The sequence below is a fragment of the Pipistrellus hanaki genome (assembly GCF_964339955.1).
Source record: "Pipistrellus hanaki genome assembly, chromosome: 15".
Lineage (NCBI taxonomy): Eukaryota > Metazoa > Chordata > Mammalia > Chiroptera > Vespertilionidae > Pipistrellus > Pipistrellus hanaki.
Window position 1 is genome coordinate 18,242,734 of NC_140517.1, and position 21,625 is coordinate 18,264,358.

The window sequence follows — 21,625 nt, forward strand, 5'->3', positions numbered from 1 at the left end:
ACAGGATCAAAGAGGTGAGGGAGCTTGTTAAAGACCACACAACTAATAAGGCAGAGAGCTGTGATGTGACCCAGGGTTTGTCTCTCCTCTCCAGAGTCCACATCTTCCCTCACTGTACATCCACCTTTTACTGCTCTATCCTAGACACAGTCCCTGGACTGACCGGTGACCTGAGTCATGGCAACTTCACACCCAGAGCCAAGCTTTCCTCTTGTTTTGCCACGAGCTTCTTCATTCAGGCTCATATTCTCCAACTCACACTTAGGATGAGTTTTGGGTTTTTCCTTTCCCTAAGAAGGCTTCTCTGCTCTTCATGCAAATAGATGTATATGACGGGGCAGCCCCACTGGCTGAGACAATCCGAATTCTACAGTGAACTCTGATGAGGCTTTCCAGCTGCATTCTACGTAGCCCTCTGCCCTTCCTCCCAACACAGACACACTCGCTCCTTTAAATAGACTATCCATCAAGTTAGACATCCTTTAAAAAAAAAAAAAAAAGAAGAAGAAGAAGAAGATCCCTTGTCTAAGATTAGAAAGAATTGCTTTACTTATCTACGCCACATCTAGTTCAATCAGCTAATGAGATGCTATTAAACCTGCAGTTCCTATGATTCATCTGAGCGACTTTGTGATTGGATCCTCTTTATCCTCCTGGCTAAACTTGCTAAAATTGTTCTGATCAGGGACCTTGTAATAAACTCTGACTCAACATTTGGCAGCCTGGACTGGAACCAGGGGTGTGTAACGCAGAGAGCAACATGCCCACCTTCCCGCAACGGTGCTTTCAGGTTTATCTGCCTTCAGATCCTTGAGAACCTTCTCTGTCTGACCACAGAGGAGATGGCCCATGCCTATGGGACTGTTGCTTCATGGGAAAGAAAGCAAAGGCAATTTTCATCCTCTCCTCTCCTGGGAGCCTCTGCCCTCAGCCAGCAACAATTATGAGAGACTCATCTTCTTCCTTTTGCTCTTTTAACAATTTTTTCTTTTCCTATTTTCTCCCCTCCTGCTTCCACCTTTTGTGGCCTTGAAGTGGCTGGGCCTATTTGCTCTTGAATAGAAGCCCAACTTCCAACATACTTGAAAAGCACTGTCAAATTCTGTTTGGTCCTTCAGGAAACACAAAAGCTGGATCCATTCCTGCTTTGGAGGGAAACTTCTCAAAAATACACTTTCTGTTTGTATCTCCCCAGTGCCTCATATTACTGCCACTGTCTTCCCGCACTGTCTTACTCTCCCAGGCCCTCAGCCCCTGCCCCGCCCCCTCTTTTTATCTCTGCTCACCTTTCACAACTATTCCTTTCTTGTTCAGGATTAAATATTTACTCTTCCCAAAGCAGACCTTTTGCTCTTCCTTCTCCCCCTTACCACTCCCAGCATACACACAAGGCTACCAGCCAACCATGGCTGAAATAAGGTAGCAAGAAGAAAGAAGGAAATAAGCTTGAACTACTCCTACATATGTTCCCATTGACTCCTTTCGTGGAGGAACCTTGTTTGCAAGTCTGGAATGTACTAAGCAGTGAACTCTGAACAATGGGTTTTAAAGCACTCTGCCTCGGAGTTGCTTGTAGTGTATGGGGAAGACAGTAGGGTAGTGATTGATGACTGCCTCTTTTGTAGGCTAATTAAATGTAGATATAGGTTAACTAAAATTAAAAGTTCAGTCCCTCAGTCATACTAGTCACATTTCAGATATTCTATAACCACGTATGGCTGGCGGGCGCCACACATACACATTTCCATCACTGAAGTGTTCTATTAGGAAATGCTGCCATTTTTCCTATTGAGACAATTGTTTCACTAAACGCTTTTGTCAGCAGCAATGACTTATACGATAACTGTCATGTTATAGCAAAAATAGACTGTTTCTCTATGGGGACCCTGTCCCTCTAAGTCTCCAGTAAGAAGTCAAGCACTGTCAGACACTATCTTTCCCCTCCATGGAGAGGTGGGGTAAGCAAAGGACACACAGTTCCTAAGTGATACTTTCCTGTGGATGCCTCCATGCTTCCTGAGGTTCATCCGGGACAATTCTGATTGTTCTCAAATGACAGATGCCATTGGGGATTTGCAAAAAGGTGTCCTTGCTTTAGACAAGGAGAAGCAGATTTGTATCAGTCTATTCTCAGAGTCTTGAGATAACAAAACAGGTGTTTAAACAAACAACCCAAAAGGAAAAAAAAACAAACAAACCAGGAAACGAGTTTGGAACAAAGTCTTTCAAGATCAATGCCTATTGCCTTAGGCATTTTCAAGTTATCAGCTGTGATACAAACAACAAACAAAAAGGAAAACTTCAGTTCTGGGGAAATGAGGGAATAACTCAAACACCTGCCTCTCTTCCCTCCCTTCAATTTGGAGGTAAATGCTCTGATGAATATAGAAGCAGCAAGACTGAGAAGAATAAAGAAGGGTATACCTTCCCTGATGCTTTTACTCAGAACAAAGCATCACACCAAGCCCTCTCCCTCTATTACTGCGGGCAGAGGGTGCCGTGGCTGCTGGGTCATAGATGTTCACCAAACTGAGAGAATCCCAAATTCTGCCTTTGCAATTTGATGGTGTTCTCACAATGTCCAGGTCTCCTCCAGCATTCTGTGATCTCTAACTTCCAACAGACACAAAGAAAACCCTGTGCTAATATTTTTCATGGGTTTTCCTGAGCGATTTACCAATCCTGCATGGTTTTTATTTTAATAACAGAAAATTGTTTATAAAACCCTGTAAAAGGCCCGCCTTTTCTTCTCAGCGTTGAGATACAACTGACATATAATATGAAACTTTAAAGGGTAGAATGGTTGCTTTGATACTTTTATACATTGCAAGTTGATTACCACCATAGTGTTAGCCACCACCTCCATCCCATCACAGTTTCCATTTCGTTTGTGTGTGACCACATTTAAGATCTACTCCTGCATGCATTTAGACAGTTCATCTGCCTTTACCCTTCTCTTTTTTTGTTGGTCTCCATCCATCCCTTGATTATTTGATCCCTTCAATTCCTCTTTTTTACCTTTCTCTCATTCCTTTAGGTCCCTATTTAAAGATCTCATTCTCCTCTCTGCGTTCCCAGCATTAGTGATAAGATCACCCGGATCCTTTCTCATCAGGGACTACTGTGCAAAGGAGCTCCGTAAATACCGTCAGTTATAACTGCTCTGTAACCACAAGGGAATGAAACCCTGAAAGGGAGATCATGCCACCCTTCTTGTAGTGGATATTGAGCACACCACTCAGAACAGCCTTTTAGGACCCAGCTGTCCCTTATCCCAGCTACTGGGAGTGTTGGCTCCTGAGGGCTGTGGCTGCATCTCCCTTGGAGAATTAATTGCCTCCCTTGCCCAAGGTTGCATACCTTGCCCGCAGGCAGCTCTCATCTGAGGAGTAGCTGATGCAAGGGTACAAAGGTCCAGTCTCCTTGTCTTGATTCACGAAGACTTGAAGAACCATACTGACTCTGAATTTTCTGTGGATAAATTGAGTCCATTTTACTGCTACATCAATGTTCAACTTCTCCCTCTACCCAATCCAGATTCTATCACACCCAAACAGGGTGTGGAAGTTCCCTACAGCCCTCCCTTCTGTAGCCAAATCTCAGTCTCAGAATCTGCTTCTCAGGGAACCTGACCTGTGACACCTTCTTTGTGTGATGATGATGATGATGATGATGATGATAATGATGATGGTGGTGATGGAGGAGGTGGTGGTGATAGTAATACTCTGTGTGAGGCATTCTGTCTTACCTGTACTATCAAATGGAATCCACACCAATGCCCCCCCAGGGTGAGTGTGTTACTATTACATTTTAAGACGAGAAATTTAAGAATTAAGGAAGTTAAGCAACCTATTTGAGAAGCCAGAAAGCTAAAGCTAAGAATGAAATTCGGCCCGAGTGCTTGCAGAGGACCACTAGGACAATTCTTTGGGGGAAGTTCTGGGCGTCAGTGTGTTGCATTAGCACATCTTCTGATAGTTGCGTGAGCCCTCTGCCTACACTTCTCTAAAACTACTCATGAGGGCTTTGCAGTGGGCTTTTCTGGTTCTACTTCCCCATGAGAATTTTGAGCCCTGTTAACTTTGGATATCCAGTACCTAATCTGTGTTTAGTGTATAGCAAGTGTTCAATGTGACAGATGAGTTGAGAAGTCCCCTCTTTGCAACTGGGGAAAGAGTGATGGTCTCTCAAAAGGAGAGCAAAGTCCAGAAGTCAAGACCCAAAGCACCAGAGTCACATCACTTGTGTTCACCCCTTGGCTTTGTGAACCTCCATGTGCCTCAATTTTGTGCATAATATAATTTATCTCTTAGCATCATATGGTTGTCATGAAACTTAAATATTATATCATGCTTATAAAACACTTAACATGGTGCTTGGTACATAGTAAGCACTCCATAGATATTATCTATTACAATTACTAGCCACAGATAATTCCTTTTCTCCTGCTGGCCCACCTCAGAGAAATTAGAACGGGGTTCCTAGATATCGGCTGGCTTCCTGGAGCCCCTCACACAGTCACAGAGCCCTCTGTGAGAAAGGGCACATCTTCTTAAACATTCTTCATATGCACAGCTGACATTGGGCTACTAAAGCAGTTTTTTCTCAGTCCTAAAATGGCACATGAGAGCGTGTGCCTTGGCTAAAGAGACTCTCAGAGTTGGGGCCAGGATGTGCACATTTAGGAAAAAATAAGAATAAAATAAATACCATGAGGATCCAGACATGCATCCTGATGACTGCACTAGAGGCTCAGTCAGGCTGTGCCCCATGTGGTCAGCAATTATTGCTATTGAGGGAGAGGGCAATTCACTGCCATTACCCACCAAGAGTGAGGCCGCATGGTCTTACTACATACATTATACATTATACATAAATTTTAAGTGTCCTAGAGATAGTTCATAGAATCATAAGAGCTTATGAGTCAAGGAAACTTGAAACCTGTCAGTTAATCCTGTGTTTCAAATTCCCTCCATGACATCTCATGATCTTCACAAACATCCTCAGTAACCAGGAGCATGACAACCCATTTAATATTTTTATCAGCAATTTGGACTTACATGCCAATGGCCTGATAACTACATTTTCAAAGGATACAAATCTCAGAGAAAGAGCCAAGAATGAAAGAATTTAGGATTCAGGAAAGAGCCAGGCAATTTGGAATGATGAACCTAATCTAATAAGATCACATTTAATAAGGGTACATATCATCCATTGGATTACAATAAAAAAATTCAACTGCCCTAGTGGACATGAGAGAGCTTTTCATTTTCTTTTCTAATTAATAATCATCTATTAATTTTTATCTAGCCTCATTCCAAAAAGGATTTGAAGTAGCTTAAAAAGACATGATACAGCTGTGGTTCTCTGTGTGGTCTCCAGACCACCAGAGGCAGTATCACCTAGAAATTTGTTAGACATGCAGATTCTTGGGTCTCACCCCAGATGTAATGAGTCACGAACTGAGGGACCCAGCAATCTGTGTTTTAACAATCCCTTCTGGGAATTCTGATGCACAGTAAAACTTGAGATCCACTGTAATAGAGTTTAAGATTTTTTAAAATGGAAACTCAAAAGCATCCTGAAAGTTGAGAGGATGTTGAGTGTTAGGATAACATAGAGAATAAATGACTAAAGTCCTGAAATTTTTGGAGAGGGGCACTACAAATTTGTCTCAGAGCTTCCTAATAGCCAATGCAAAAAAGAAATATAATCTGTACTGGGCCTGTAAGATTTGTACCACCAATCCTTGTGCAGAGATTCAAAGAAAATTCCTCTGCATGAAGAAGCAAATATATATTACAACCAATGATATGCTTAACAGTGTCCCTTTAGTAAGCAGGACAATGAACTTCTGAAGGTTCGTTTTTTTGGCCATCGACCTCTTAATTAAATCAATGATGGGGCAAGATTTAATTTCTACTGAGTGTGAGATCAAAACGCTCTATGGTCTGCATCAATACAGAAGTAGGCTGCTTGAAGAGGAACATTTTTCTGATACTGTTCTTTGTTCAGGTCTGTCAGTGTTTGGATTCCCAAGGTCACTGCTGAAGATAACCTACAACCTGAGGAAGGAAGATGGCAAGAGATCTAAAATCCTTTCATTTGAACAACCCCTGCCCTCTGTGGAAGAGTGAAAGACAAGGAGTCCTGTCTATGTTCACTTGTCTCTGCTTTGCTTAACTCCTTTAGGTCAATTTTATCTCAAATTGGAAAGTTAACCAACTACAGCTGAGCTGAACTTCTGTCATCCACTTAGTGGTATCCTTTTAGAAATCATTTGTGTCTTCTTCGATATTACTACCATATCCAAAAGAAATGAACAGATCCCAAACCACAATGTTGGGGAGAATACCTAGCAGCCTACCATGGATAATAGAATGACAGCTTAGAAGTCAAAAATTCAAGCTTGGAAGTCGTATGAAAAGGGCTTGTATCCTAGGTTTGGTACCTACTTGCACAAGGTACTTTATCTTCTGTAGGCCTCACCTTTAACTTGCAGAAAAGAGAGATTAAAATAGTTCATACCTTAGACCTCACATGTAGCATCACCATCATGGGGGATGATGACTCCAGTAGATGGACTCTACCGGAACACTAGCAGACTCCAGTAGGACACAACATGAAGACAGCTAAGCAACCCTGAGACTTTATAGTGTTGACATCCATCATAATAGATAACAGAAAACATAGAGGCCAAGGCCAGCTTGCCTTACTTTAACTTCTAGATAGATATTAGTATCCCAAGTTAATGTCTTTTATGAAGGCCTCCAAGCATCTCTCCCTATCTAAACTTTAATTTTTGATATTTTACGCAGAGCTCACAGGATAAAGGACCATCAAGTGACCAGATTGTGGGAGCTAGGAGGGCTTCAGAGACTCAGCCCAGACCCTACAATTCACTGGTGGCAGCTCAGGAACTAACACCCAGGAACCCTACATCTGTTTCCTTTGACCATTTCCTCTTAGTATTCTTATCTCTGAACATTGAAGTGTTGATTTCAGTAACATTTACATTACTATTTGAGATGTCATGGTGTCCTAGAATATACAAGGAGCAAAGAGCTTGAACACCTTCATTCAAGTCTCAGTTCAAATTGAGTTATCTTTGACAAGTCAGTTTTCTTATCAGAGTCTCAATGTTCACATCTATTTAATGGAATAATTAATAGCTGCTCTCCTTATCTTTATGGGATTGTTACAAGGTTTAATGAGATGTGTGTGAAAGCACACAATAATCTGCATTATGCTTTGCAAATGTAAGAGTGCTATTGTTTAATCCTAAATTTCCTGTATATTCTATCATATCCCTCATCCTATAATTTGAGTTTTTCAGGGTCCCTATATCAAACCTCTGCCTCCATTCCTTTAGAGACTATGACTCAGTAATAATCCTTTAAGCCTAGCCTTTGACTAGGCTTTAGTTATAGGAGGAAAAAATAAAAGTCTTAGTAAAATTATACCAGTGTTTGAGAGAAATAGAATTACCTAGCAGAAAATTATGTCAAACACTTGCCATAATTACCTTTTTTTTGGCAATGATCTTAAATGTTTAAGAGCCATAACATCACCCTCTATGTGGATCTGAATCACAGGTACAGTCATTTGCCAACCCCCCAAAAAATTCCAGGTGAAAATCAAATTATCTTAGAGAATAATGGAAACCATAATTATAAACACGTATAGCTTGATCTGCCCTGTTTGTTTTTTTCTGATGGGGTGGAAAAGAAAAGTTTTAGATGGACACAACTTTAGGTTCATGGTTTCTCAATTCACTGTCTGTGTGGCCTTGGGCAAATGATTTATTATCTCTAAACAAAGATACTGATTTTGTCTGAAAACACAATGAGGTCAATGGGTAAGATTTACGGTTATTGAATGTGGTATTTGCTTTAATGTACATCTTTTGGTTTTATGAGACAGAGACCACATTCATAACCAAAACTAAGAGGTCCTATTATAAAGACGTGTGCAATAACTATTTAAAAAAACAAAACAAACAAACAAAAAAACTCTTGGAAATCAGAGAGCAGGAGGCACGCTGAGACTGGGTCTCACAATGGGTAGATATTGGTTCCTCCTGTTCTTGGTCACAACAGTGAAAACTGTAAAGCCTGACCCTGGTGTAGGCTTTTGGGTTGACTCTACTGCTCTTCATGTTCTTTCTTTTCTTTAATTCTTTTACCTACTGAGTTTTCACTTAGCTTCCCTAAAGCATAAGTCACTAGGTCTCTCAAGCTCAATTCTATCTTACGACATGCTTTCTGGTAACAAGTTGTTCACTTGCTGCATGTTTTTCAATTCATATTTTTTGAGCAAACATCCTAAGGAATGGGTTCCTTTATTTCATGCTAAGGAATGGGTTCCTGCTTAGATTATGTATGGCCACTCCTCCACCATTGGGTGAGCACTAGTATAATCATCTGTCAGAGATAAGCTACAAACATGGGTGTGCCTCTTCAGCAAGGACAGTGGGTAAAGTTCCCACAAAGAAGTCGATGTTATGTGTAATGGCTCAGGTTCTAGAATTTGCTTGAATTCTAATCCTGACTTTGAAAGTTTCTGAAGTGTGACCTTAAACAAGTTACGCAAGCTTGCTGAGTCTCAGGTCCCTCATCTGAAAAATGGGTATGATAGTATCATAGGAGTGTGGTTGAGTTATAAATAGCAAAAGTAAAGCACTTAGCACAGTTCCTGCTACAAATAAAACCCTCACTAAATGCTCACTATATCCATATCAGGAGGTGGTGTGGGCGGGCACCATGAGAGGGTCTATCTACAGAAAGGTACTCCATTAACAATTGTTCACCTCTCCTTTGTGCTGAGATAAACAACACTGACTCCTTCCCTGTCCCCCAGGATGTAACTGCTTCAATTCCCCCCTCCCCTCCCCCTGAAGATGGGTGGCATTCTCCACAACCCTGATGGGGTCACTGCATAACCCCGTGAGCAAATGGGATGATATAGGATTTCAAAGTAAATTCTCACTGGAATTGGGTAGATGGCTCTCAGTTTCCCTTCACCATGTCCATTTCATTCTGGATGGAGATAGAAGGAAACCCTATTGAACAGGGTAATGAGTGCCCATGATAATGCCTTCACCTGGGGGCTGGCATGTTTACTGAACTACCAAGTAACTTCTGGTATTTCTCCATCAGGGTCTGGGGAAATCATAGATTTTCACACAAAGGAAAAACAGTCTGCTGAGATGGAGTGTTTGATTTGGAACATAGAAATTCCTTTTAAGTTATGCTTTATTTAATTGGTGGTGTTGGGAAATGGGCTATTTCACAGTAATGAAGATTATAGACAGCTGATGTTTTTCCATTTCAGTTCTGAAACTATTTTAACCCTTGTTTAATAGAGTCTTCCTAAACTGTATCACATACTTCTGCCTTCTTAACAGAGGTTGCAAATTTCAAGGCTAATGTTTGAGTATTTTCTATGTATGTGGCACCATATTTATGTGACTAACTCTCATTAATTTTCCTCAGAAGCCTGTGAGATAGGTATTAACATAACCTTCATTTTACAACAGAAGACATTGAGGCTTAGAACTTATCAAAGGTTACACAGGTAGAAGGTGATGGACTTGGGATTTGTGCCCAAGACTCCCCAAGCCCTTTAGAAACCGACCATGTTATTGGAGAGCACTTTGGTTAAGAAATGACCCTAAAGACTATTCACCTTCAAAGTTAATAGCAAATCCTCATACACATTTCAGAAATGTGTCCATTTCTCTGAGCATCCCTTGACCATTTTTGAAAAGTAGTATGCAAACTGGCAACACAGATTTTTAGATATACAGGAATATTCCTCATTCAGCAGATGTTACTTGAATACCCACTATGTTACTATGCCAGGCATCCTGGAGGCAAAGGAATACGAGGCACACAGCTCCTTTCAAAGAGGGCATACACTAGAGGCACTCAGTGGGACAACATGTGAAACTTGTTTACTTTGTGAGCAGGAAACACTTGAGAAGATGGTGATTTTTGAACGTACCCATCAAGGCAATTGTCCTCATTAATACCTGCTCCATATGGATCAAACTGATGAGTTAAGACCAGGTGGAATTAGATGCTTCCTTGGCTACAAAGAGGCCAAGAAAGAAATAGGTGAGCCGTGTTTAAGAGATAGTTCAAGTTATCTTGCTTGGAAAAGAAACTATAGTCAGATGCTAACAAGCTTTGGGCCAGACCAAGGAGTTTGGTTTCTATAACCCAACTCTTTCTTAGATGGTGGTTTATAAAACCAGGGAGTCTATTAAAAACACATCTGGTGGAAAAAATACATGTTTAGTGGGATGTATTTTCTCATTTAGTTAGTAAATGGGTGTTAAATGCAACTCCCAATTGTAGCTCTTAAAAATATATACAGTTTAGACCTAGCTGGTTTGGTCAGTGGATAGAGTCTCAGCTTGCAGACTGAAGAGTCCTGGGTTCAATTCCGGTCAAGGGCACATGCCCAGGTTGTGGGCTCAATCCCCAGTAGGGGGGATGCAGGAGGTAGCTGATCAATGGTTCTCATCACTGATGTTTTTATTTCTCTCACCCTCTCCCTTCCTCTCCGAAATAAATAAAATTTACATATATATAGTTTAGAGCAGTGGTCAGCAAACCACGGCTCATGAGCCCTTTGGCCCCTTGAGTGTGGCTCTTCTACAAAATACCACGGCCTGGGCGAGTCTATTTTGAAGAAGTGGCGTTAGAAGAAGTTTAAGTTTAAAATATTTGGCTCTCAAAAGAAATTTCAATCGTCGTACTGTTGATATTTGGCTCTGTTGACTAATGAGTTTGCTGACCACGGTTTAGAGCATCATTACAATCAAGTATACGGTTTTCCAAGGTGATCACTTTGACATACTTTAACTATAATGTTCTTATCTTAAAAGTAATATGTTAATAGAAAATATGGAGTAACTCCTCTCATCCAGAGATACCTAAAAATTATGAAAGCAGCCCTCCATTATTCCTGCATCCAGTGGTCCATCCCTGTGATCTCTCTTCTTTGAGTCACCCTCCTCCATCTGGACATAATGTTATCTCTTGATGACTCATATTCACCATTATGGGTCCTGTTTATGGCACTGCGCTGATGTAAGTTTGTGTGATAGTTGGGAGTGTGACTGTTCCTTTGAGACCTTTTAAATTAGGTCTTTTTTCTCCTACTTTGGCCAATGGCCATTATGTCTGGCTGCTTTCCATGTGTCTTCTTATAACTTCTTCCTAGTGTATTTTCTACCCACGATTAAGTGCTAGAATGGCTAATGACCTGGCTAGTCAATGTGTATTTCTAAAAGTAAGAGTAAGCTGGCTCAGAGAGAGTGTAAACTCTGCAACGGCTATTTTAACTGCCAGGAAAGCATTACTTGTCTATAGAGATAATTGAGGTTTGCTTTATTGGTGACATTGAGCTAAGTGATGTTTCTATTGGGCACCCTTTTCCAGAAAGGAAAAGAAAGAGAGAGGAATGGGGGGAAGGAGTAAGGGAGGAGTAGGGAAGGGAAGAGAAGAAAAGCCATGCATGCCAGGGCTTGCTTTGAGATCTCATTTTGAATTTCTCTCTTTTCACATTTGCTGATCACAGTGGCTTAAACTTCATTGACTTGATGGTACGACAAGGGAATATCGACAACCCTCCCAAGACTCCTCTGGTGCCAGGTTTTGAGTGCTCGGGGATTGTGGAAGCTCTGGGGGACAGCGTGAAAGGATACGAGGTAACGTTCTGACTTTTGACTGAAAGAGTAATATCAATCTGGAATCCACTTAAATAATGAAAGATTATGCAAAAATTCTTGACAGAATCTATAATGTGCATTGTTATTGATGTCTTATTGGTTGGTTTTATTAACAATGTTTATAAATGACAGGACTTTCCAAAGGTCTCATGTACCATCTTGGTGCTCCTAGCAACAGTTTGGTGACCAGAGAAAATCTTGCCATTCCCTCTAGTCATACTATAGTTATTAAATAAGAGTATTTGGCTTTGTGTTAACTAAAGTGTGTATACCCCTCTCCTCCCACCCATGGATCACACTTTCCCATCACTTCTGGCTTAAAAATCAATTACAAAACACAAAAGTTGGGGAGAAATAGCCTCTATGTTTTTGTTCTGTTAACTATCTACTTAACTGATACATTTAAGAAATTGTTTATAATCATTATTTCAGACTGTGGGGATGTGGTCTTTTGGGGTGACATTTTTAAACAATATATTTTTATTGACTTCAAAGAGGAAGGAAGAAGGAGAGAGAAACATCAATGATAAGAATCATTGATTGGTTGCCTCCTGCACACCCTACACTGGGAATCGAGCCCATGATCTCCTGGTTCACAGGGTGACACAACCACTGAGCCATGCCAGCTGGGGTTGGGATGAAATTTTAAAGCCACATGGTAGCAGTACCTGAGAGTGGGATGGAGTTGGCTATGGGTTGATGGATTGGGAGTAGAGCAGTGGATAAAGAGGGTTATTATATCATTCTGACTATTTCCATACATGCTCAAAATTCTCCATAATAAAAAATTTAAACAGTGAAAAGACATAGGACTCTTTCTCCCATTATAATGCAAATAAAATAGAATTTGGTCTATAAAATCTGAAACTGTAGGCAAATCAATCACACAAAATTGCAGTAGTTTGGAGTCGGGAAAACCAATGGAAATTAGGTACAAGAGCTCTCTCTTATAACTAAGTGCTTCCCCAGAGAGACATGAATGCAGCTAGCATCTTAGAATCCACTATAACCAGAAATACAGGCAAGTTATCTTTTTTCAGCCTCGCCACAGCCCTGCGAAGTAAAGATTGTTACTGTCTCCTTAGAGATGAGGTTCAGCAGGGTTTATTACTTTTCTGTGGAGTCCAAAAGGTGGTACATAGTAGTAAAATCTGGATTCGGGTCACCAGAGCCTTTTCACTCCCCCATGATCTTTGTCCTTGTTCTCAACCTGCAAATGCTGCAATACTAAGTGCAGGAAGAAACATCCTATAAAATGCAATGCCAAGATGCCCTTAGAGTTGACTTGAAGCCTGTTGATCAGTGCATCTGAGCCTCAGTATACTCTGAAAGTATCAATATGCTCCAAATTCATTATGATAAATGTCTAGAAATATCTTCTCACCCCTCATTCTTTTTGTCCATGGTTTTCAGATAATATAGCAGAAAAGTGTTGAGCAAGAAGTGTGTGTACTTTTTCTTTTCTTGTATATGACTTTGCATTTTCTGTCCCCAGATAAGCAATATAACAGAGGCAGCAGCATCTCTCCCCAAAATTGCAGCATATAAGAAATATTATCTGCTCCTCACTCCTTCACAGGGTCCCAAAGAAAAAGATCATACTACTAACTCTATTAATTGAGCATTGGATTAATAACCCATTTTTTAGAATACAACAGCAGAGAGGGATGTTGTTGACTTTGGTGTAGAGGGAGGAGTTACTCTGCTTGATTATGTATATTTTCCCTTCTAAAGATGACCTTTCTTCTGCTAGTTAGCTCTGGCTTGCATATTCTCCAACCCATCCTTCACCCCCACTTCTCTCAAGTGACTTTCAGTGGCACAAATAAAAGACGTCACCTACAGGTTTCCAGTCAGGGGATGATTTGGGAGCAATCCAATACTAAAATTCCTTCTATAATTTTGATTTAAGATTTTCAATCCAGTTAGAGATGGAATTCCATGCAGCAGAACACTAATAGCTCTCCTGGTTGATCGATTGCAACAGAGGCTTGAAAAACTGTTGCCAGAGGCACAGCAGTAAAGGAATAATTCCGACTTCATCACCCAAGACTGTTTTTTTTTTTTCCTTAATAGAATCAAATAATGAAATGAATTGGATTTTTTTTTTAAGTTGCCTACCTCTCTTCTCTGGGACTGGGGCTGGTCTGATGGCTTAGCCACTTTTGCCATTTAATAATGAAATTGAAAAGAGGGAGGCAGTCAGCCCTGCTCTGGTGCTGTGACCCTCACTGTGGTTGAAATACTCTTCATTCCACTCTATGTTGACACTGGAGGCCATTAGCCACACTGTTTTGGGTTTTGGGTTTTGATGATTCTGTGCAGAAGAGGAAGCCAGTGTTAGACCACAGTGATCCTCTGGCCCAAGTCGTTTCATTTAAGGTGATATTCCCAACATTCGCCATTAAGTCTTCAACATTCTCAGGGATTGAGACACTCATTGCCAGTGGGACAGCCTCTTCTTTTCATCAGCTTCATAATTAGACAGCTACTCCTTCCATTTCATAAAGTTTTCTGGGTCTATATTTAGCTTTTGATCATTAAACAGTGAATTTCATGAGATCAAGAACCATCTGTTCTTTTTAAGTCAACACTGATTGCTCTTTCCTCATTTTACATGCATACTGCCTAGTGCATTGCATGCATATTATGTTACTTTATCTCATAAGGACCATTTCCTAATATTATACCCATTTGAGAACTGAGGAAACTGAGGCTTAGAGTTAAACTAACATCCCAGACTTGGTAGGTTCAACTGTTGGACATCCTTATATAACTTTGTCTTTTTTGTATCCCTTATCTCAGGTGTAATGAATTATTTTATCTGCAGTCAGCCTGCCTAGATTCAAATCCTGGCCCAGCTGCTCTCTAGCTACATGACCTTGGGCGTATTCTTTAATCTCTCTTTGCATTAATTTAAATGTCTGAAATCTACAATCATTCATCTGTAATATGGGATTCTTGTAGAAACCATCTCATAAGAGCCTTTTGCAGTTTGTTGAGTAGGGATAGAAGAGAAATGCTGAGCTACAAAGAAATTAAAACAGCAGTAGAATCCATTATAAATATATATACGACAACACACATATAGGAAAGCTATTAATTTATTGAGAATTTATTAGGACCACATCAATTTGAGTATTGCATTTGAAAGTCATAATACAAGCCACTAACATAAATAGCAGCATGGTTCGCTTTAGCTAGCACTTTGCAGCTCCTACAAGCTATTAGTATTGGTTCACTTATTTGGTTTTTCTTTAATAATGATAAGCTATGAAAAAAAAAAAAAACACTTAGCATACCATCATACCATCATAACTGCTTTAACAAGATGAGTGCTCTTTTCTTTTTCTTTCTTTCTTTCTTTCTTTTTTTTTTTTTTTTTTTGCATGGTAAAACACAGTACTCAGCCATGCCTTTATAAAGGTTTTGAAGATTACATGAGTTAAAACATGCGATGTTTTTAGGATAATTCCTGTCATAGAACATATGTCTAATAAATGGTAGTTGTTCTTACACCTGGTGGCATATTCTTATTTGCCTCTGAGCCTGGTTGCTCTTATCAATTCTCCACTTAATTCACATGGCTTTTCTGATGCACCGAATTCCCGTCCACAGTGATCGGTAACTCAGTGCTAACCAAAGGCCACAATGAACTAGCCTGTTGGAGCACCCATGTGGGTTGGCAGAGAACAAACAAGAGTAGATTTTACTCCTAGCCTTGGCCCATTAACCTTTCTTGTGGTTCAGTTTTTCTCAGTTCCAAAACAGAGAGGTTAGATGAGAGGTTGAGTGAGTAAAATGACCTGACGCTGACATTTCACGGTGTGCGATGTGCTCCACACTGTATATTTATGCTTTTCTGAGAAGGAATCTATAATTTTCATCGTATTATTGAGTATTTGAGAGACCCCCCAAAAAGGTTAAGAAAACTTCACTAACCCTGTGCTTCCCTATGCCCAGATTGGGGACCGTGTCATGGCATTTGTCAATTATAACGCCTGGGCAGAGGTGGTCTGCACGCCCGTGGAGTTTGTCTACAAGATCCCTGATGATATGAGCTTCTCTGAGGCTGCTGCTTTCCCCATGAACTTCGTCACAGCCTACATGATGCTGTTTGAAATTGCCAACCTCCGAGAAGGGATGTCTGTGCTCGTGCACTCAGCTGGTGGCGGCGTGGTAAGTTGGTGCTTGTGAGGCATCTTCCTCAGGCCATGATGGTGAAAGTGGAGTGATACCCACGTGACAGTGAGATTCCTATGTGAGCTACTTCCAGGAGTCGCAATGATCTCTGGTGAAGCTCACATCATGGACAGAAGAGATTGTATAGATGATTGTGTTTTAGATAGGGTGAGCCTCAGAGATGGTTTCTCTGGAGTTTGGGAAGGTCCCCAAGATGGCATGTTAGGACTCAGTGGGTCTCAGAGATGGTTACTGTAAGAAGCACTCTTGGTCTTGGTATGATGATGAGCTGTTTCTGTCAATCACTGTGAGATGCCTCATGGTCCTGCATTACTATTATTTGTAACGCCAAAATGGTGGATGATTTACTCTTTCAATACATTGCCATGAATTCAAGATTGTTCCTATATTAATGACATTCTTATTCATTTGTGTTCTGATGTATTTTCTTGAGTGGGAGAAAGGGAGACTGAGATTGTACTAGCACAATTGGAATTTCACATAAACCTACTAGTAAGTACACCCGTGAGAGTAGTTGCACATGCGAATGTCATCTATCAGGCATGTCTTTGACAAGGGGGAGAATAATTGCTGCTCTGGAGTTCAGAGATGACAGAAATTTCTTCCATGGCTTGGATGTGTCTCAATGACAGGTACTCAGAACATATTGCATACCTGCCACATGACAAGCCCTGTGTTCCCTTCATGGTCTACTGTGGTTGAGTAGAGCTGCAGTCTTTCTGAGAGTGAGAGGTATCACTCATTAATTCAACAAGTATTTGTTGAATACATACTATGTTCTGGAATCAATGGGTTAGAGATTAATAAGAGAAGGTCCTGATATCCTATCTAGTAGGGTTTGAGAGGTTCTCAGTGTTGGAGATTCTGTAGTTTGATGAACTCAGAGATGTGAACTCTTATGCTTGGGTCTAACTTGGAGATATTTTCACTGGAGGTCATGCTAACATTGATTTTTTTAAAAATATTGAGTTTTTACCATTACCAAAACCCTACAATGTATAAAGCATTTTTCCTTTCTGAGAAGACAAGTTCACATACAAAAAAAAACAAAACAAAACAGGAAAGCAAAGAGATGACACTTGAGAAATGCCTTAAGAGGAATATCTTCAATCACTGTAGCAAATTTGCTAATGGCTTTTGACCATAAATAAAGATATAATAAAAGCTAAACATCCCTTAGAAAAGAAAGAGATTTCAGTGCCAGCTAGTGTGTGAACAGCAAGCAAGCCATTTAGAATCCTGGCATTTATGATCTCAGTGTGCTCAGCATACAAAGCGTTGGAGACTTGTTTTCATATTATCAACAGAAACACCAATCTTTACAATGATGCTAAACACAGTTCTCCTGAGAGTCAGTTTCTAAACATTAGCACTGATGATGTTTCCTTTTGTGTTTTTAGATTTTTCATTTAAATGACCATATTCCCGGAACAAAGAGGCCACTGTCAGGAGCATGTGTCTCACAAAAGAGAAAAAAATTCTGCAAATGAAAGTTTTTACCATGCCATATTCTGGGCTTTACAGACATTACAATATAATAAGAACTAAAATGTGAAACAGATGAAGCCTCTGGGGGAAAGGGACAATAAGGGGAGGAAAATAAATTGTCACACACAATATAGGCTATGATGTCCTAATGCTTTGGTGAAGATGGACGGTAGTCTTGGTACTTAGCTTCCTAATACTGTGTGCAAATAGGGAAAAATGACCAGCAATGTGAATACATAACATGTATTCGATAGTCCACTTGGTGGGAATAACCAGTTATTATAGAGAATTATAACTGGTACTGGGTTTTGAGAACTGAGGAATATTTCTCAGTGTTTTGTTTTGTGTTTTTTCATAAAAAATGTATACAGAAATGTGATGAACATCCTCAACAAACTGTTACAATAAATGCCATTATTTCCTTGATTTTTTTTTTTTAAAAAAGGTGTATCTCTAGTATAATCTAGTAGCACCAAAGTAAAGCAAACTATAGTGAAAGAAAGCAAATATCCTAGAGCCAAAAGGAAGTTGTCTGTCTTGATCTTAGGTCGGTTTAAAGTTGTGGTTGGACTGCCCATCTCAGATGAGTACTAGGTTTCTTCCCCCCAAGACTTGATGGGTGGTGTGAATCACAGTTCAAGGTTACCATTAAAGGAATGACTTCTGGCCAACTGAACACTTATATATATGAACACTCAACCAAGCTGCAGTGAAGTTGACCCTGTCCTACAAAATCGAAGGAAGCCTCCTGAGAACCAAGACCTTTCCTCTGCCCCACAGTGGGAAGACCACTCAGTCACCCTCAGGTAGAAATAGATTCCTTCCAACCAGTCACTGCTTTTGTAGTGGAGAATGCTCCTTGGGAGCACTTTTAAAAAAAAAATATTTTTTTGTTGTTGATTTCAGAGAAGAAGGGAAAGGGAGAGAGATAGAAACATCAATGATGAGAGAGAATCATTGATCGCCTGCCTCTTGCACTAAATATTAAGTCCACAACCCAGGCATGTGCCCTGACTAGGAATCCAACCATGACCTCCTGGTCAATTATCAACCACTGAGCCACACCAGCTGGGCTCTGGGAGCACTTTTAACCTATTATCTGTGTTACCCTGGAGGGGAATGGAGATGCTTCCCATCACTGTTGGATCAATCTGGTAAGTGCAGCCATTGGCTGCATGGTTACTGTGGCAGGCAGGATAATACCCCGCATTCCCCTCGCAGCCATCCATGTCTATTTCCTGGCACCTGTGAGCATGATACCTTACAAGGCAAAAGGAATTTTGCAAATGTGATTAAGATAAGGACCTTGAGAAGGAGAGATTATTCTGGATTATCCAGATGAGCCCAATGTAATCACAAGCGTCATTAAAGATGGAAGAGGGAAGGAGGAAGGCCAGAAAGAGGTTTAAAGATGCTACTTTTCTAGCTTTGACAATGGAGAAAACACCATGAGCCAAGGGATGTGGGCAGCCTTCAGATGCTGGAAGAGACAAGGAAATGGATTCTCCCTCTGGAGCTCTCAGAAGGAACACAGCCCTGTTAACATCTTATTTTAGCCTAGTGAGGCCCATTTTGGACTTCTGATCTCAAGAACTGTACTATAATAAATCTCTGTGTGTGTGAGGGGGGAAGAGGGAAGGGAATGGTTTGAGCCACTGAATTTGTGGTAATTTGTTATAATAGCAATAGGAAATTAGTGCAGACATTTCTCTGGGCTGCCTTGAATTTCATTGTGGAGAGCCCACTGAGGCAAGTAGCAAGTAGCAGAACTAGGATTCATACCCTAATCCGGCTGATTTCTAAGACTAATTCTCTTTTCATTTTATAACCTAAAATGGTGGAAGAACCCAAGTCATTCATTCCTTCATTTATTCATGCATTTAACAAGTATGTGTTCAACTTCTACCCACTGCTAACTATAGGTTTTATTTTACTTTATTTTATACTGTGGATGAGAATCTTTGTTTTTTTTCTTAATTGAATTTGTGGGGGTTTCATTGGTTAATAAAATTATATAGGTTTCAAGTGTACAATTCTATAATATATCATCTGTGTATTCTATTGTGTGTCCACCATTCCAAAGTCTAATCTTTCGTCACCATTTGTCTCTTGTTTACCCTCTTGTACCTGCCCCAAACCCCTTTCCCTCTGGTAATTATCCTATTGTTATCTGTATGTGTGAGTTGTTGTTTTTTGCTTAATCCATTCACCTATTTTACCCAGCCCCCAGCTGTTGGTCTGTTCTCTGTTTGCTAGTTTATGTTATAAGTGAAATCATATGGTATTTGTCTTTCTCAGACTGACTTATTTCACTTAGCATAACATCCTTAGGTCCATCCATGTTGCCCTGAAAGGTAAGTTTTCCTTTTTTTTTTTTTTTTTACAGCTGCATAGTATTCCATTGTGTAAATGTACCACAGCTCTTTTATCTACTCACTAGGGGCCTGCGGGGATTGGGTGAAACCAGCAGTCTGATATCCCCCGAGGGGTCCTGGAGTGTGAGGGGGTACTCTGTAAAGTTGCTGTCGTTCAGCAGCTCCTCACATTGAGCATCTCCTCTCTGGTGGTCAGTGCACATCATAGCTACCAGCCAGTCAGCCAGTTGCTTAGGTTTTTATATATATAGATGTACTGATGGGTACTTGGGCTGCTTCCAAACCTTGGCTATTGTAAATAGGGCTGCAATGAACATAGGTGTGCACAATTCTTTCAAATCAATGTTTTAGGTCTCTTTGGATATATTCTCAAAAGTGGAATTGCTGGATCATAAGGTAGTTCCATTTTTTATTTTTTGAGGAAACTCCATACTGTTTTCCACAGTCGCTGCACCAATCTGCATTCCCAACAACAATGCACAAGGATTCCCTTTTCTCCATATCCTCACCAACACTTGTTTGTTGATTTATTGATGATAGCCATCCTGACAGGTGTGAGGTGCTATCTCATTGTGGTTTTAATTTACATTTCTCTGATGATTAGTGAGGTTGACCATCTGCATGTCCTCTTTGGAGAAGTGTCCATTCAGGTTCTTTGCCCATTTTTTAATTTGATTGGTGTTTGTTTGATGTTGAGTTCTTTATAAGTTTTGGATATTAACCTTTTATCAAATGTATCATTGGCGAATATGTTCTCCCATTCAGTGCATTGTCTTCATTTTGTTGATAGTTTCCTTTGTGGTACAAAAACTTTTTAGTTTGATGCAGTCCCATTTGTTGATTTTTTTTTCTTTTATTTCTTTTGCTCAGGGAGATAAATCAGGGGGGTGGGAAATTGCTACAAGAAATGTCTGAGTAACTATAGACATTTCAAAGAGCCAAAATATTGTGGCCTGGGTATATGTTTTCTAACTTGATGTTAAAGAGGTAACAAGAAGATTAAAGCTAATTAGAATAAAGTTTCCTAAATTGACTTAATAGTATGTGTGCAGTTCTAATGTCACCAAGATTTCTTTCTGATTTTTGTCAAAGTCTGGGATGGAGAATTTGCAAACAGAATATGACAAATGCCAGTTTTAAGCTATAATTTTGAAGGAAACTTTTAATATAGTATAGGAATATAATTTCATCCAGAGCATGTTACTTTCTCAATGGAATTACTCAAGTTTCTACACATCTTTGAAGATACTGTTTTCCTCTGACAACAGCACAACCAGACAGTCTGAGAGGGTAATACCTCTATTCAAATGGTTGAAATGGGTTTATAATCTTTTAAAGGAAAAATAACAAAATAAGCAACCAAGTGGGACTCATGTTAAGAATTTCAAGATGAGGGTTTTGCTGCTAATTCCTTTTCACAAGCTACTATGACTTTGAGCATCTTGATTGGTGATGTGCTCCATTTTTGGAGAGTAACATTACTGTTACTAAGTTTTAATTGCACTTGTGTGTGACATTTGATGCTTTCCAATTTTTAGAGTCCTTTTACCTTTTCCTCATCTCCTCTGAACAGAGACAGTACCAGCCTGATCTGGGCCACAGATCTTGGAAAGGAAAGCAGAACTTATTTTTTAGACAGAGTTAAGTAGCTACTGCTCAATTATTAAATTCTATTCAATATGGATGGGGCATCTCCAAGTGTCATTCAAATCACTTCAAAGGAGAAACCACAGAAGGAGGAGCGGAATCTATAAAACGGGCACTATGAGGCTCCCTGACCTCATCTATGGGCCCATGAGCAGATGGCCCTCTCTGAATG

At 40.1% G+C, this 21,625-nt stretch overlaps 1 protein-coding gene across 2 annotated transcripts in view; it reads left to right on the plus strand.

Moving 5' to 3' along the window:
- Positions 1-21,625, plus strand: part of VAT1L (vesicle amine transport 1 like) — a 141,579-nt gene that overhangs the window by 11,886 nt on the left and 108,068 nt on the right. For both annotated transcript variants that reach the window (XM_084861365.1, XM_084861366.1), the window contains exons 2-3: positions 11,590-11,719; positions 15,704-15,919. In XM_084861365.1, the coding sequence (XP_084717491.1) occupies positions 11,590-11,719; positions 15,704-15,919 (346 nt within the window). The remainder of the gene's footprint in view (positions 1-11,589; positions 11,720-15,703; positions 15,920-21,625) is intronic.